At 35.2% G+C, this 18257-nt stretch overlaps 1 protein-coding gene across 1 annotated transcript; it reads left to right on the forward strand.

The window, feature by feature from the left end:
• Positions 1-463: 463 nt before the first annotated feature.
• Positions 464-14312, forward strand: LOC131077479 (wound-induced basic protein). Its single transcript, XM_058014969.2, has 2 exons — positions 464-709; positions 14065-14312. The coding sequence occupies exons 1-2, from the start codon at positions 636-638 to the stop codon at positions 14135-14137; spliced, it is 147 nt and encodes a 48-aa protein (XP_057870952.1). The 5' UTR covers positions 464-635; the 3' UTR covers positions 14138-14312.
• Positions 14313-18257: the final 3945 nt, after the last annotated feature.

Consider the following 18257-nt stretch of genomic DNA (forward strand, 5'->3'; position numbering starts at 1 on the left):
CTCAAAATAAATCCAAAACTAAATAAAAATTGGTATAAGACAAAAATAGAATAAAAAGTTTTTAACATTAGTGAAATAAAAAATAACTAATTCAATGATTTTAAAAAATATTATAAAGTTTTCTATCAAATTTTTATAATCATTTTGCACAAGCCTTAGACTAGAACTTCTTTAAGTGATAATTAAGGATCAAGAATACCATTCCACCAAAATTATTTGAGGCACAATCTTGACCTCATTTCTATGATGTTGGGACTTCCCGCTTAAAAATTTTTAATCATTAAAAAACTCATTTAACACTTCATTCAACTTCAATAGACCAAAGACTAATTAAAAAATCAATCATTTATTATTATGCAAATTTCCCCAAGACATATTTACCAAAGACTAATTAAAAAACCAATCATTTATATTCCCCAAGACATATTTCTATCAATTTATCATCTAAATTAATTGTATTTTTATTTTCCCGAGGGTTCTATAGTCTGTCCTCTATATAGTCTGGCAGGGGGAAGCCTAACGATTAGGGTTATTGTGAGTTATAGCACGAAGCTTTTCTACTGTGAAATCTCTGTTCTATTCGTGCCTCTGTGCTTCCAATCTTTGAGCTATCAGCGAGTCGATTGCTCAGAAGGATGATATACGACGTGAACTCACCACTATTCAGGTCTTTCCTCTCACAGAAGGGAGGTGCTACTGCGGAAAAAAGGTCCATCTTTGAAACTATAAAACAATCCCTTTTCTGCAGTTTTTGTTTTTTAAAGTTTTTCTAGTGGTACTGAATCGATTCAAATAGACGTCTGTTTGTTTCTTAATGTGCTTTTTATTTTACAGCAAGTTTTAAAATCGCAGTTTTGATGTGTGTTATCAAAATATTTGGCCACTAGTTTCAGAAGTGTTTCTTTGTTTGCGTTTTACATGGATTGTCTTTTTGCCCTGGAGTACTACTGGTACATAGTTCATCCGAGCAAAGAGTAGATTCTATCGTTCCTCTTTATGAGGCGTTTAAAGACGATTCTAGAGGGAATTATTAATAAACCTACAATTCGAGAGACATGTAACTGATGTGAAATGAAAAATTGGCACTTTTGTTGGGCTTCACATCCAGATGGAGTGCTGGTATTTGCTCAGATATTTTCATCTGAATGAAGAAGAATAAAAAAGATCAAATACAACAAAGTAGACATCGTATCATTCATTTTTCAATTTTTTTTTCCGGGTCAACTTTGGGTTTAAATACTGCAGGCTCTGGGTAAGTCACCCTGGACTTAACTTGGTCTCTGCCTTGCTTTTCTGGATATGCTAGGCCCAGAGTTGCAGTATTTCCCGCAATTTCACTTGTCATGTCGCTTGGCTTTTCAAGCTGCGGCTCTTACATGGATTATCCACTCATTTACTTGTTTATCCTATTTGGAAGATGTTGGAAAAAGTTATATCATAAAATATCTCTTTGAAAAGACTTTTCAAATAATAAAACCTAGTTTATTGCAAAAATGGATGAGAAGGTAGCTGTAATATCCCATACACTTAAGATTTTTAATGTGGAAATGGTTTCCATCAGGTTAGGAACGAGCCTCAACAGCGAAATGTGTAAAGGGGAGAGAAACATAATTGATATGTGTAGTATATTGTGCACATCCCTAAAACTTGGTTGTACAAGGTGTACGATGTGTTTGCATGTTGACAATAATATATATGTGTTTATGCATGAATTATAGGAAAACAGTAGGTAGTAGCTATGTTTGTAAGGCTGTGAAAGCATAAAAACTGGTTTAAAGGGCTTTGATAGCATTTTGAAATTTTAATGACTCATTAGAAGCAGCTTACATAGTTTTGAAGGGGAATACCTATTTCATGGGTATTTGGAGATGATCAAACTTTTAAGGAGACCCGTCTGTCATAGTTTAATGAAATAACTTTAACAAGAGAGTGATATAATAGGGGATATGCTGCAAATGCTTAATAATAATTGAGATTAATAAGCCACTTTGAAGAGGCAAACTCCAAAAATTCCGAAGAACACAATTTGCAATATGATGATAGTAAGCTATCCTCTATCTTCTATATATACCAAATTTATGCCATGGATGCCATCCAGGCCGACCTATCACATATGCATATGGAAACTGTATGATTAAGGGCATAACATGCTACATCCCATCCCCCATCACACAAACATTGTTCAATCATGGATGCTTTTACACAAAATTTTCTTTTCCCATGTGGCATCTTCAACAAGAAAATCCTTCAATTTAACGAGGTACTTTGTGTTTGTCCTAATCCTCAACATCTTTGTGTGTGTTTGAAAGATTAACTTAAGCTCCAAGACGGGTCTTCCTTTTTCATCTTGCTTAGATAACACTACTTGTGTCAAATGTCTGCACTAATCAACATGCCGCTTCATTCTATTATGTGCCTTTGCCTCGTTCTCCTTGATAATAGAGAGTATTTCTTGCTAACATTGGATGTGTTCTTCCTGTACTCTAACCTTTTGGTGTAATACTCGAAGAAGAGGCAAGGAAGGTAGATGACACCCTAGCATCAATTGAATGGCTTGATTAGATTATCTTTTTGCAAGGCAATTCTTTTGGCCAATCCATTAAAATAGCTTGCGGATTCAGAGATGTAGGAATCTTTGATTGTTGCACTTCCAATAACAATAGTTGAGCCTCATTATCTATCCCCTTTTGAAGCATCTTTTGCAAGTAGTGTGAGCTTACCATATGTGGATACTTTACATGAAACACCATTAGTTCAAATGTTTTATCCTCTAAGTGAAACCACATGAACAACTCCCATAAGTTCATCGCAGTTGATTCTAAGGTAGTGAGGTTATTGGCTTCCCAAAACAATTTCTGCTCTAGCCATGGGTATAGCAAACATAGGACATTCATTTATATAGTTTCCCAATGTGAGTTTAATACTGCAGCATTTCCTCAAACAATGACTATACATTCACCTAGAACACTTGAAATTCTAGGGTTGAGTAAACGAAACAGTTCAATTGTGTTGCCAACTTATAGTTGATGAAATAATGAGTACACCACGAGTCAATCACTATTGCTACGTTCAATGTTTAAGGAAACCCATTACCTTGAGTGTTTGTGGGGTTTTAATACCTAACAATGCATGACAAGAGATAGTTGGTTGGACATCTTCTAATTATAAGTCTTCCACAACCACTACCATCTTCTTCATCATTTTCCTCGTTATTGATGCCTTCAATATATAAGATCTACTTCTTAGCACATTTGTGTCCTTTACTATATTTTCCATTCCTATAGAGAGAATTTATGAAAATTTTTAAAATTGCAATAACCTACCATAAATTGAGTCCAAATGATTTCAAATCAGGACTATTGGTGGATCAATGTGCCCTTGCTCAGCCCTCCAAACTTCAGAAAAGAAAGCCACTCTTTTATAGACCTAGAGTGGATTTGGTGGGGAACGACTATAGTAGCTTCAATATCCGCTTTATCAACCCTCCAAAAATTAGAAAAGGGCTCACCGAATTGAGAGATGCATTTCACAATTCAGCTTCTTTAATTAAAAAAAGTGCCTTGTTTCTTGCCTTCGGAGTGCCAAGATCATGCTCTAATACAATTTGTAATGAAATAACTTGAGCATGAGAAGAATATAATAGGAGATATGCTGCAAATACTTGATAGTAATTCAGACAAATAAACCACCTCAAGGGGGCAAAACTTCAAGAGTCTCCAATAAGAACATAATTTGCAATTTCATGATAATAAGTTATTCAATACCTTCTGTATATGCGAGAAATATGCCATGGATGCCACCAATACTTAACTAACTACCCATATAAGACTATATTGATGACCATATAACTTAGTTAAGACTAGTCATAAGCTGACTACACATATCACTATGCACAATATAGGATTAAGCCATTAAGAGTGTAGTACATATAAGTAATCATTAACATATTAGGAATGCCTATTGATGCTACCAAACCAGTGTCTTGAGAATCAACTTAATTAAGAGCTATGCTAGCCATAAACTGATCACACATTTTCCCATGCACACTATAGGATTAAGGGTGTAGCACATAGAAGTAACCTCAGAAATATCAGGAATGCCTATTGACACATCCAAGGAAGTGTCATAAGAATAAATGGCCTATTTGTTCTAAGCTTTTGTAAGTCTATATGCTTGACGAGTTCTTGGTGAGGTGTTGATTAGAATATTAGAAAAAGAAAGAAGAAAGGACAATTCGGTTTCTCTTACCTCTTTTATATTTAAAATTGTATTAATTTTTCAGTTCATTTATTCTGACATAAATATGAGCTAGGTTACATAACACCTTACTAATTGTTGTTAAAAGACCATTGTTCATTTGGTAACATTGCTATTTCATCATCAATCACAAGTATTTAAGTAAAAAGTTTGAAGTCTTCAAACAAAATTTACAATGTATTTGGCAACGTGGCCATCTCATTTTACTGAAATCCCTTTGAGTGGGGTAAAATTAAGGGAATGTGATGACTTCTGCTAGTTTGTATACAAAATAAACCTCAAAACCAAACACAGAAACTATTCTATCAACAAATATCTTTTATTTTTTTATTTTATATTTTAGATATACACATATCAATTACAATCTTTAAACTGATGGGCTCTATCTTCTTGAAGCTCTTGATGATGCTCTGCAGCAAGTGGATCTAATGCTGTACTGGTGCTGATGATGCCCTGATATTCTGGATAATGTCCTGTACCACAAACTGCTTTTGCCTGAGAGTTTTTGTTCCCAGAGAACAAGCTGATAGTGGATGCACCTGAGGTTTTCGTCCCATGTGACAAAACTGTTGTAGCAGCATCAGACTGAATTTTTGTTTTAATTTCCACAAAGATGTCCTTTCTATTTTCCCTTGCGCCTCTTATAACTCACCTCCCGTGCTCCTCAATCAGTGACAATCACTTCCCAAGTTGGTGGCAGTTAATTGATAAACAACTCCCTCATTGTAGGGCAGCTAACTATCAAATCAGCCCCTCAAATTAAGGCAGTCAACTGATAGGTTCACTGGGCAATTAATTGACAAGTGTGAGACCAACTCACTACCTTATTTCACCAGTCAAGATTCCTAAGTGAAACCTTCAATCACTACTCAACTCAAAGACATTAAGACACACTTATTCTCTAGCTGAAGACTCAACTGCCTTATTTTAAACACAAACGTTCCTAATTGAAAACTCAATCCTATCTAACTTCCAACAGATTAACTCATTCAGTGCTGCTGGTACAAAGGCAATGCTACAGGGGAAGTGGAGGGCTATGCTAGAGATGACACAGTGAGGCCATTGGCAAATTTTTTCTTTGCTAATGGTATTCATTCCACATTGCTTGATGTGCTTAGTAGAAGGATGTTACAGCCATGGTAGGCCAAGCTGGGGTTATTTATGTGCCTTCTAGCAAGACCAAAAACTGCTATATGTGCCTCCTTATTACAAGGAGGCTACGATCAAGATAGGCCAAGCTCATGTTGTTTGTGTGCCTCTGAGCAAGCCCAAATTGAGAACAACAATTGAGGAAAAAAATTATTATAAGCTTAACCTATCAGTTGAGGAGATGGTGGTCACATGTATATCACATGGCTGTAACAGAATCATGGGTGGGTGGATGAACATAATACATTGCCCCACTCATCAACATTATCTTAACATGTAAGGGAAGGGCCTTATTTCTTTAGGGTGATTGATTATTTTGAAAAAAACAAAGATGCTGAGTTTTAGTTTCAGATCCTAAGATTTGCCATTTATGAGGTTACTGATACAACATGTGTTCAAGGCAGTAGACAGTTTAATTCAATCCACCTATAAGCACATCTATTAGATCCCTTGTAGTCTGCATGCTATGAACAATGCAGTCAAGGACATTGGAAAATATAAGTGGGGCAAAAAGGTTGTTGTGTATGCAAGCAAGGTGCAGATGTTCATTTGCAATTGCTACACCTTATTAGGCAGTGTTTTGGATTTTTTTGAGGAAGGAATTCTTCAAACTAGTTGAAACCCAATTTGTTTTGTGTTTTATTCTAATAGAGGTGATGCTTGAGTTGCAAGGGCCCTTGCAACTTGCGATCATGACACATGATTGGAGTAGACGAGCAATATCCAAGATAAAAGTAGGGGAAGAGGGTCAAGAAGATTGTTAGTGATGTGTTTTGATCAAATTAGAGATACATCACATCTTTTGTCATCCTTGTTTTCAGTCTCATCTTTTCTGGTTGAATCAGTGTAAGACCAACTTTTTGCTTTAACACTTTAACGACCACAATGAAAAAATAAATAGCATACACACAAATAAAAGACACAATATTTTGCGTGGAAATCCTTTCGTGAGAAAACCACGGCGGATAGCTGCTTGGATCTACCGTCCAAATCCAGTTCAGCAAAATGAAACCTTCTTTACAATAATTTGTAGGCACCAACCCACAGGAGACACCAATCCCCTACAACTGGACACCATTCCAGCAAGAGACACCAATCTCTTTGAAGGAGAGGCAACAACCTCCCGATCTATTAGAATAGAAGGCACCAACCTACAAATTTCAAAATGATAGATATATGCTAATTTCTTGAAATTGATTCAAAAAGTCTTTACAAATCTTCTCATAATGTCGTTCAAATCTTCATGAAATTTCTTTAAACAATCTTGCACAAGTTCTCTCCAATATATTTTACAAAATAAGATCAAATAGATCTCATAAATCTGTTCAAAATCTTCTTACAAATCTGCTTGAATATCCTCTTATTTCTGCTCTTCATACACAAAAATGTTTTTGAATTGCTTGATAGGAAAATCCTCAAAGGTCTTCTATTTATACACTCCAATGTGCATCCCTTCATCAAAAGTTACACCTCTCCAACAAGGTCGGCCAAAGGCAGCAAGCATGTAATTTTTTGTTGTTTTATTTTACCTTGCCCAAAGTGGGTGCTAGCCTCAGTGGGTTGTCCCTCTTGGGGACCCAACAACTAAATCAAAACTCACAATTAAATTCTCCTAAATAAGGGTGGCTCCAATGAGGGGGTCATCCCAAAATAAAATATTAGTTTTGCATTTTTTAATTCTGGGGGCGGTCCCAAATTTATTACTTTATGGCATTTTGCAATTTAATAACTAAATTGCCTCTCTCTTTGATCAATGAAATCTCGATCATAGTGTGGTACACGCTAATCCTCTTTCCATTACACTACTGATTTGCCCTTCGACATCAATGAGAATAACCCAACACTGATCTGGAAATTGTGGCCAGTGACTCCCAATGTGTATGGCAGTTGCTGGTATGTGGTGAGTGCTGTAATAGCAAAAAGTACAATCCCTAAAAATATGTTACCCTCAATGCTAGTGCCCAATGCCAAGGTCTGAAAAATGCTGATTGCTCATCAAAGATGCAAATAAAGTTTTATGACCTCTCCAAAAATGTCATCAAATGTTATTGAACTCTGCCAATAATGCAGGTGCTTCAAAGTATGGATTAAATCAGCGACAAAAATATGTGCCTACGCTCTGAAAATGCAGCGATGAGATCCTCTTGTACATATCAAGATATTTACATGCAAATCCAATTGCCAAAATGTTGAAACTTGCATGAAATCACTGAATATTCCACTTTAATGCAATACTTGTGTGGAGATGCCCTAGATGGAGATGAGCGTTTTTTGTCCCCTAATCTGGTGATGGAAATTCAACACAGTTTTTGTCCTCCAAGATTCCGGACGGACTAGTGTTTTTGCCCTTGGTTGTGAAATTGAACACGAAGCTCCATTGTTGAATTGCAAATTGAAGACAAGATGATGTGCAGTGAATCCGAGCACACATTTTTTGAAGTTCTCCGATTAGGGCCCATGATTTAAAATTTCCCTCCGAAAGTATTTAAATTATTGTTTAAAAACACTTCTTAATTAATTATAGTAATATTATTAAGTTGCCCTTTAAAATAGAAATTATTGAGCCTAACTTAAAATAATATTATTAATCATTTCCTTTGTTTTATCATTTAGCCTACAGGAAATGAGGATAGACTACAGGTCTTCTCTGTATCTTTGATTCCAAAAAGGAGAGTTGTTTTCTTGCATTGGTTTTTAGTTCCTTCATTATTGTGGAATTGATTCACATAGAGCTTTATCCACTCTTTTAAGAGGAACACACTTACCTCTAGGAAAGTGGAAAGTGTTATTGTTGTGTATGATGCTCATGTTTCTTTGATTGTGGAGTGCAAGGAGGCGCAACAGGTTGATGAGGAGTGGTGTTTGCAGTTGGTATTGATTGGGAACACATTGCAGGATAAGGTTCAGTTCAGCAGGTGTTGTGATGAGCAGTTTTCAAGATATTCATTGGCAGTTTTCAAGATATTCATTGGATGATGACTCTAATTTTTTAAGCTTATTGTTCAAACCAGTTATGCATATCTTCTTTCAGCATAATTGTCATTTTGATCCGTGTCACTTGTAGACTGTAGTTTGTGATTCACAACTCCTTTGTAGTTAAATTTTTTTAAGCTTTCATTGATACACATAAAATTTAAAAATCATATCATCAATTTATCAATAAATTATGTCTATACTAATATGAGATGGATTATTGGATTTTATGATATCAAATGGATTATTGGATTGCTTCTTTTGACTTACTTTAAGCTATTTTATATTTAAAATTATAATTAGTAATTTTTAATATGATTTTATTATCACTTTCCCTTCTCCAAAATCTAGGATTTTTTTCACCGTACTTGAAATCTTATCCCTCCATCTCAGAAACTTGGAGTATCACTGGTTCAAATATTGCCAAAAACCATATGTGGCGATATCTTCTGTTTCTGATATTTTTTGCAATGTTTCTGATATGTAATATGTTGTGAACCTTCGACAAGAGTTGTAAAGGAAGAAACCATAGGATTGCAGGCATCTGTGAACTGAAACTGGAATCACAGCGGAAATCTAATATTGGACATATAGTAGGAATTTTGGGATCTGGAAATGGAGGTCTGAATTTTAATTAGTGAATGATAAGAAACATTGTAAAATATAATGAACAGAAATTGGGAAATTTTTACAACTATGAAAATTTGCTCTTGACTGTTCAGATATCAATCACCCAAAGGATATTGATCACTCAAAGCTTAGGGACAAGTCACTCCCAATCAGTAGACATGCTCAGTTCTTAGCATTCTGCATTCATTTCGATTCTATTAAAAGAAGTCCTACATACAATGTCTTTACAAATTACACCTCAGCTATCTTTAGGTTTACTTGGCTTTATTTTACTTGTTTTTAAATTCACCTTGCATATACTGTTTCCACATATCTGGATCTTTCTCTTAACTTGATAAGAATTCAGAAAGTTCTACTAAATATAAATCTGTCTTTATGACGAGAGGCGTCTACAATGTTCACATAAATGCTGGTAAACATTTACTCTTTGAATGAATTTGATGCCCTGTTGATGGTTATGGTGGATATGGAAGTCGAAACACAGCTGTCTGTGTGAAAATGGAAATTGAAGCACAGTTATGTTGGAAATTATGAGGTGTGAATAACTGCCAAGAGTGGAAGAGATTGCGTTCTTGTTTGCCATTAATTACACAATAAAACTCATGGGTAGAGAATGCATTCTTGTTTGTCATTAATTCTGCTTATACTTTTTAAGCATCCAAGGATAACCAGTGCTTTTAAATTTTTACAGTGTGTTTCTACCACAAAGCACATATCGAAGGCTCATTGATGGTCATCATAGAGACCCTTTTGGCTCAAAAATTGTGCAATAGAAAATGTCATTGATTGTGGGTTATGGTATTTCTTCAAATACCAGAAGCTCAATACAGATGACACACTTTTTTCGTTTATTTGTAGGTTAAAAAGATTAAAAATAGATTTGCAGAGCAGAGTTTTAGATTAGTAATCAATGTTCATTGGAATGTGGATACACGTGTTTTTGATTTTTTTTTTTTGTATGGTAAGAAAACCAGGTATGTGGGTGAGTAGCTGGGCCATTTGAAGCCTGCTCAGGTTATTCTGATAGTGTAAATACTATTTGAAACCTATATTGTTCGGTAAATTGTGTTGAGAAGGGCTGGGACTGTTTGCCAAGTGTTTGATAAAATGTGTAAACCCATTTGATGGGCTCTGAGCATGGATCTCTGAGTATTCACGAGTTCTGTATGGTTGATTAGATGGAAAGGAGCTAGATAAAATGCGTGAATTTAGTTTTCTTTAATATTTTGGATACCCATTAAATGATTAGCAAGAATACAAGGATTTGTCCAGATTTGTTAATAATTATTTATGGTGTCTTTACAGTCCCTTAGATTAAAAGGAACTTCCATAAACAACTCTGTAAATTTAATTTTCTTCAATATTTTAGATATCATCAAAGGAAATAATTTAAAAAATGTTATACTTTTGCTCTCATAATCACTAAAAGTGTTCCAAAACATTTGATGAAATCTAATTTCACAGTATTCTATCAGATCCTGCCTTGGCAGTGGACTATATAATATGTTGATTTTGGAATCATTATGCACTAGGAACTCCTAATATAATGTGTTGATTTCTGAATTATTAGTCACTGATTGTGTTTCAATATATTGATGAAATCTAAATTTAGAGTATTATTGAAACACCTAATAGCTTGTAAGACCCTACCTTGGGAGTAGATTATATGGTATATTGGATTCTTGGAGTGAATTATATAGTAATTGAATTTGTTGATCCCCAATTGGGTTCGAAGACCTGAAGCGAGGCAGTCGGGAAGTTCCACAGGGGTGGGGCCTGTTGCATCTTGTGGAACGACCTCCGGGATTTTAGAAGTCAGCTCTTTGTTATTTGGAAAGGGATGGAAAGGGATAGAAGTTGTCATAAACCTAACCCTTTCAGATAATAGAAAGGAAACTCAGAAAAGCATCGAGATCTTCAGAAACATCTGCGGACAATGGGTGCTAAGACTAACTATTAAATGGACGAGGCACAATACGTCACGATCCCTTTGTTATTGGGAAAAGAATAGAGCATACAAATTAACTCAGACATAAGATGCAATATTCCAATCCGATTTTATGGGGAGCGCTCGTAAAGGCAGAGCTCAACAGACAAACTTACAATTCTGAATACAACCCTTTTGTTAATGTTTGTAGCCGCAGGAGATTTCATTTACCTGCGATGGTTGTGTTACCGTTAGCCGCAGGAGATTTCATTTACCTGTGATGGTTGTGTGGATGATGAAATTTTACTGTCACCGACTTTCGTATTATGAGAGTCTCATCCTTGCTGGCGCGATTTCCTTCTTTACTGTTTTTCATCTGTTAGTGGTGCCATCATGACTCGTGTTCAGCTCCCGTTGGTGGTGGAGTATGAAACGGTTTTTTATGTAGCTATCAATGAGCTTCGGTGTCTCTTGGCCTTCCGTCTCCACTGTCAAGAGATAGTTCGTTCCCTGCTGGTTCCTTATGTTAGCTGTCTGTTTTGCGTCAGGGAAAAGTATATAAGAAAGACAATCCATTTCATATGCATCTGTGTTCATCGGAAAGTGCAGAGAGAAGCTTGGATAGCATTTGTTTCAGTGATTTTCGTATATGACTGGTGTATGATTATTTCTGGTCTCAGAGAGTTTATGTGTTGAGCGTATTGTAGAAGCCAGCAGGCTTTACTTTATCAATTATATGTTTCTGCTGTTGATTGTTAAGAGTTTACATTTTTGTTTAGACTATTGCTTGTTTAAGTTTGAGGACATTGTATTCAGCTTGGTGCATTCAATAAAAGTTTGATTTTGGTGTGGCTGGGTTTTTCACCCTCAGGTGGAGGGTTTTCCCAGATAAAATTCTGTGTTTTTAAGTTTCAGATTTCCGTGTCTTATGTTTCCAGTTCTAACATTAACACCTTTTAAGTTTCGCAAGAATGGTATAATCTAGAATTCATTTTATGAGCATGAAGAAGTGATCTATGCACACGATTCACTGTCTCATGTCTCATAAAGGAAACTCCCAAAAAAACTGCAAATAGAATCTGATAGATAAGATTAGCATAAAACATTATTAAGAACATCAGAAAAAGGCAACATGCTACAGTTTGCTATTCAGAATAATATTAAGGCTCAACTGCTGATTCTATGATTTTACAAAACCAAGCCAGGTCACTTGATGTAATTGTCACTTTTACAAAATGTTTCGGGAAAATTCCGACCACTTGTACAGAGGTCCTATATCTTTCAGAAGCTAATACATTTGAGTTTTCAGTATCTGATCTGAAACTTGGAAGAAAATAAGATTTGATTGGATCTTTCTTTTCCCCAGAAAATCTTGCTTTCTCATCCTCTGTCTCTGACTTTTTATAACCTCCCTTGTTGTAGGGAAGATAAGATTTCTCTTCACCACCATTCTGAAAGATCCAATTTGGGATGATAATATCTGATCACTTTTACGCTGGAAAGCCATGAGGTACAGATTTTCCAAAATCATCGGCATGCTGGGCACGTAGGTTGTGTCGTGTTTCTGCATTAGATTCTGTCAGCCTCGAACTCTACATAGCCCCCCTTCACAGACTCAAAGACATTTGCTGGGACATTGAAATGTCGGAGTTGGAACTTGACCACCCACCATACGTGGCATGCCATCAGAGAATTGGGGAGCCCCCTGTATTGTGTGATCTCTTTCCTTAGCCGGGCCAACGTGAGGCGAGCTATTGGAGGGAAGCTGGAGAAATAAAGTTTTTGCTTGTAGAGGCACTGCAAAACCACAACGTGTCTCATGGGCCCCGCCACACAATAAGGAAAGGAGTTATCCATCGCAAAGAAAAGGGTTGGAATGCCGACCACTGTAAAAGGTTTTACAAAATTCTAAATAATCAATCATTGAACGTGTTCCAAAAATTGATGAAATCTAAATTCACATTATACCTAAATTTTTTTATTTGAGCTTTTTTGACAGTAGTCATGGCCAAGGCTAGTGCTAAGATTTCCATTGAGGATCTTATTAGAGAAAGGAGTGAATTTTTACTTACGGGAGATCATTTAGTATAGGTTACAACACACCATACTTATTTAATTTATGTTCTTACTGTGATGAGTCATCAATATTGATTCAAAAGCAATAGAAAACCTTCTTTGATGCGCTTGAGTATTTTCTTGTCTTATTATTTATAGACCGTTGATTGATACAATCATTCACCTCAAGTCCAAATTCTTGTATTTAGTTTAAAAAGTGACTTGTGTTGTCCTTGATTTACTTTCTTATCATTATTTTTAATTATAACTTCTGGCATATGTAGCTATATGGTGGAAGCGCTTTGACAGTCTCAGTTTGGTGTTGAAAAGCTTTTTGCGAGTTTTGGCCAAGCCTGTTATTCTTTCAGAATACATTTGTTTTGTCCTTAACCACCTATGTCAGAAGAATCAAAATTAACTGATACAAAAATTACTATAGGGTCTGGTTTATGTTTGCCTTCTTTTACTGATTAGCAAACAATTCGAGTCTAAATATTGATTTTATAATAGTTCAATGAATGAGATTTATCTGCCCATAGGTTAGCTTCTAGAGAGAAAGTGGTAACGTTCAGAAATTAGGACCATTAGTACCATAGATAGTTTGATTTTCAGAAAGAAAAACTTATTATTGTCAGAGGCTAAAAGTGGCAATTGGGAGCTAGGAATCAATGTATGGCACGGTCGGTGATTTTATTTCTATTATTATTGGGTACGTAATGGGAAAAGTCTAAAATTCTCATTAATATCCATTCTTTTCTTGAAGTTTTGAACTCATTTATTTGAAAATTAAGCAAACAACCAAGTATTTAAAATCTAATTATTAGCTTTTATATTTAAATAAGTCGCTTTTTTTAATTTCTTGCATGTGTTTTACTATCTTCCTTGTATAGTACCACCTTTTGTTAAGTACAGATAGAAAACTTTACCATTTTATTATTACAAGCAATTTTAGCTGGCCATGATTTTGTAGAATTAACTAGGTGCTTGTCTATTTCTTTGTTGTAAAATGGCTATTTTCATCAAATGAAACATAATTTGACTGTGTTCTCTTTTTAAATAATATTTTTTTGCAGGAAAAATGAAGACCAGAAGCCTAAGGAGCAGAGGCCAAAGGCGAGTGAGAACAAGCCAGTGATGAATGAATGAAACTAAAAAGGAACTTCTTGTTAATATGGTTTTATGTTTGAGCCAAAAAATAATGGAACCATTTTAATATGTAACACAGAAAGCTTGAAACTTGTTTTCTGGCAAACTCATTTACCATTGTGATGTTTATTTGTTCTAAAAAATTTAAGAAAAGTCATCAGCTTTAATTTTCTCACGATGTCTTTGTTTCATTGAATATATAATCATCACCTGGCATTGGATTTGCCAAGATTTTACTTTGTAGAAAATGCTAAGAGGCCAAGGTTGTAGAAAATGCTAAGAGGCCAAGGTTGTAGAAAATGCTTGTGGAGTATGCTTTAACCTGAATTTCCGTGCCTGGCTTTTGGTATTTTTTCCTTTTTCACAAAGTTGATATTTACGAACAAGATTAGCACTTGAGAAACAAAGGAAATACTGCTTTCACAATGGCTCCTGTTTTCTAAGTGCCCACAGAAAATGATTATTGTTACAAATACTTTCTCAATGTCACATGTAATGTCTGATTATTTGAGATCATGTTAGGATGTCAAAGTTCTAAATTGGCTGTCACTGTTTGTTCCATGGTTATGTGTAATGGTGAAAATTGCTTGCCTCACACTTGCAGGTCCATGTTAGCCATGTTTTCATTTATGCAATGATAAGTGTACAATTGGCATGCTTTAGTATAAAGGTTGGTAAATAACTTGAAACTTTTTTGTTCAGGCTTCACCCATTCTTAGGGTCTTGTCTTCTTGGTTTTCACTTCATCTATTCATTATCTCTGGTCAAAATTATGGGTGCACACTTAACTTAGTTTAGCATGCAAGAGTAGAAATGGCCTTAGAGCTTTCAGATTCAGATATAAATTTGGGCCTTCATTGACTCCTCCAACTATTTGTTATGTGATGCCTCGAGTACAAAATTTGTTAATTTGTTTGTAATGAAAACTTACAGAAAAGGATGAATATATTTAGTGAACTGGAAGAGAATTGATTCATTAAAAAGGAGAGACTAACATCCACAACAAAGGTAAGAGGAGGAATAGAAGTAGGAACATCTGAAGATGTAGCAACAATAATAGTAGGTTGGAGAGGATTCTCAAGATTAGTAGCAGATTCTACAACAATGACGAACACAAAAGGGGGAGTTGCAAGAGAAGCAAGAGGTGTGGGAAGTTCATGTTTGATCTAAAGAGAACAAATCTGGCATTGTATATAGTTGGATTTATTTCTAGATTTGGGTTGGGTAGGACACTAGTGCTTTGGCATTTAAGGAGAGGAGTTATGCTGGGTGTAGGTAAAAGGGGTGGGAGAGTGGATTAGTTTTAAGTTTGTTAAGATGAAATTTATCCTAGCTTCCTATGTGTTTAGGGTGTAAATAACATTACATATTGTATTCACTATGTTAAGTAAATCACATTAGTCTGAACATTAAATGATAAATTGGTCCTCTCCTGGTGTTGGTTGGTATGAACTCGACTGTGATGGATCTGATAAGGCGAAACCACGACAGGCAGGTGGAAGAATGATAGGGGTCAGATGATTAGTGCCTATTTTGAGAACTCGGGGGTCCAATCTTGCAACTCTGTTGAAGGCTATTGCCTTGGTGTTACTTCAGCTGTTAGTAAATGTATTAAAAAGTTAATTGTTGACGGAGATTTCAAAAATATGATAGACGTGATCTGCTCTAAGGTCAAGCCTTGCTAATCTTATAAAGATATAAATGGAGAGATTAAACAAAATCTGGCTAATCTTGATGTTCAAATTTCAACATGTTTATAGAGAGGTTAAAAGTTTAATTGTTCTTTAGCTAATCTAGGCATCCAGATTAAAAGTTGTTAAATTATGGCATGATTTCTTTTAACTCTTGGATTGCATTGGCTTTCAAGTTAAAAATGAAATGTCCATGTTGTAGGTGTCTACATGGTGTTGAGTTCAAATCTTCTACAATACAAAAAACTGAAATGTAAAGTAATAATTTTGTCATGATGTTGAGGTAATATCTTTACCTTCTTGATTATTCTCTGTACATTGAAGTTGAATTACAAGACTATTCTCTCGTGTGAAGTTGCTAGATCTTTTTTGAGATCCAACTCTCAACAAATATCTCTCCTCAACCATGAATAGAGATCTTCTCTCAACAAATATCTCTCCTCAACCATGAATAGTGATCTTCTACATATGGAGTTGATTGATTGTGAATGTCAAATATGATGAGAAGTATGAATAATTTTATAGAGAGGGAACCTTTCATCGTATCTAGAAGCTATGAATGGCTATGATGCTATTATTTCGATTGAATTTGCCAGCTCTTGGAAGGTTGGCATGGTGTTTGTGAGGGGAATATTGTTCTAGGTCTCTATGGAGGGTAGGTACAAAAGGTTCCACTCCTATATCTTTCCTATGCTCCATCACCTCATGCATAATGTTATTATTATTATTTTTTTGGTAGTTTGGATTTGTTCTTCTTTAGAAGATTCTATGAAGAAGTACTTCTCAGTTGGGAGCTCACCCTGCATGAAGGGTTAATATATTCTCTATTGTTACAATTTAGCCCAAACCCTGATCCCTCCAATTTGGACACGGATTTATAATCCCTCCCTTGTCCACTCTTAAGAGGGACTTGCTTCCAAAAAGCAAAAACTTGTCAAACCCCACCCCTCTATGAATCTTAGCTCTCCATGGGTTAGCTTGGCACCCATGTGTGATGTGGACCCTTCCCCCTCCCCTAGTTCGAAAAGATTAATGTTTCTTTTAGTAGACTTGTTGGCCTCTTCTGATTATATGATTCATCCCCTCTCTTCTGAATAGGAACTTGCCCCCTCACCATCAATGCTAAAACCATAAGAAAGGGCAAACTCTTTCTCTCCTCCCATAGCCTCTTTGAAGATCACCCTATCCTAGGAGCCCACTACCATTGATACCCCATCAAGCTAATTCAAATTGTTCAAGCTAATTCAAATTGTTCAAGGGTAAAAACCCTTTTTCTATGAGGGTCTTGTCTAGCCATAGTTCATAAGAGAATCTTCTTACAAGTCACTTCTATAACCATCCAAAACATAAAAACACATCTAAATTGATCCTTTTTAAATGGGTAAATGCCTTTGATTGAAGCTATGAATTGGTGTGAGGCCACATACGAGGGACCTCATCCTTATCATGAAAACTTAATAATAACAGCTTAATAGGAGTTTGAAACTTAGTGACAATAATTACAACACCACAATTCAACTATCGCATTATGCCATTATTGTCACATCCAAATTGATCCGTTTTAAAACAAAGTAAGAATTTTTTTTCTTAACCAAATAAAATAAGAATGGAGTAAGGGTGCCTATAAAACTATCTCTTCCACCAATAACTATCTACATATTATCTCAATATAGTCCTACCCTTTGTTACACATTCCAACTCCTACATCCCATAAAAAGGGTCATAGCAATGAGATAGATGCAAGAAAAGTGATCATGGTATATATATAATCCAAATTCAAACACTTTAAACTTACAAAATTGACACAAACACAAATATATCTCATTTAGTACAACATGATTTCCATTTAAGTTTTGCGCTTCAAAATGCACACATAAAATGAAGTAAGATTTTACTTCTCTTTTCATTTAAATACATGAAAAGTAATATAAAATCAGATGGGAGGTTGCCTCTTACTCTAGGCTCCCCAAAATTTAAGGAGTTTTATTCTTCCTCCAAGAAGCTCCAATGTCTACTTTTTGAGAAATCAAATTTGCCTACAAACATGTACCAAAAAGAGCATATATCTTCTTTTCTTTGAGTGGAATCTTAATGTGACACAATTTAGTAATCTCATATTCATATTGATATAAATTTATAGTTTCACACACCCCTTTTCACTACAGCACATGATAGTCTATTTACTACTTTGGAGCACTTTATCTCTTTTATCTTTTCCTCATATGAATTTGTAGACACCTAAAATTGTCCTGTCTAATTTATTTAATTAGTTTAAGCCCAATTCGTCTATTAATTGAATAAATCTTTATTTATTTAATTAATTCATTTATCCTCTTCTAGCCTTATTTATCATTTAAATAAATACTTTTATTTATTTAAATTAACCCTTCTCCTAAATTAAATAAATATCTTATTTATTTAATTGATCT

Source organism: Cryptomeria japonica, chromosome 10, assembly GCF_030272615.1.
Source record: "Cryptomeria japonica chromosome 10, Sugi_1.0, whole genome shotgun sequence".
NCBI classification, from domain to species: Eukaryota; Viridiplantae; Streptophyta; class Pinopsida; order Cupressales; family Cupressaceae; genus Cryptomeria; species Cryptomeria japonica.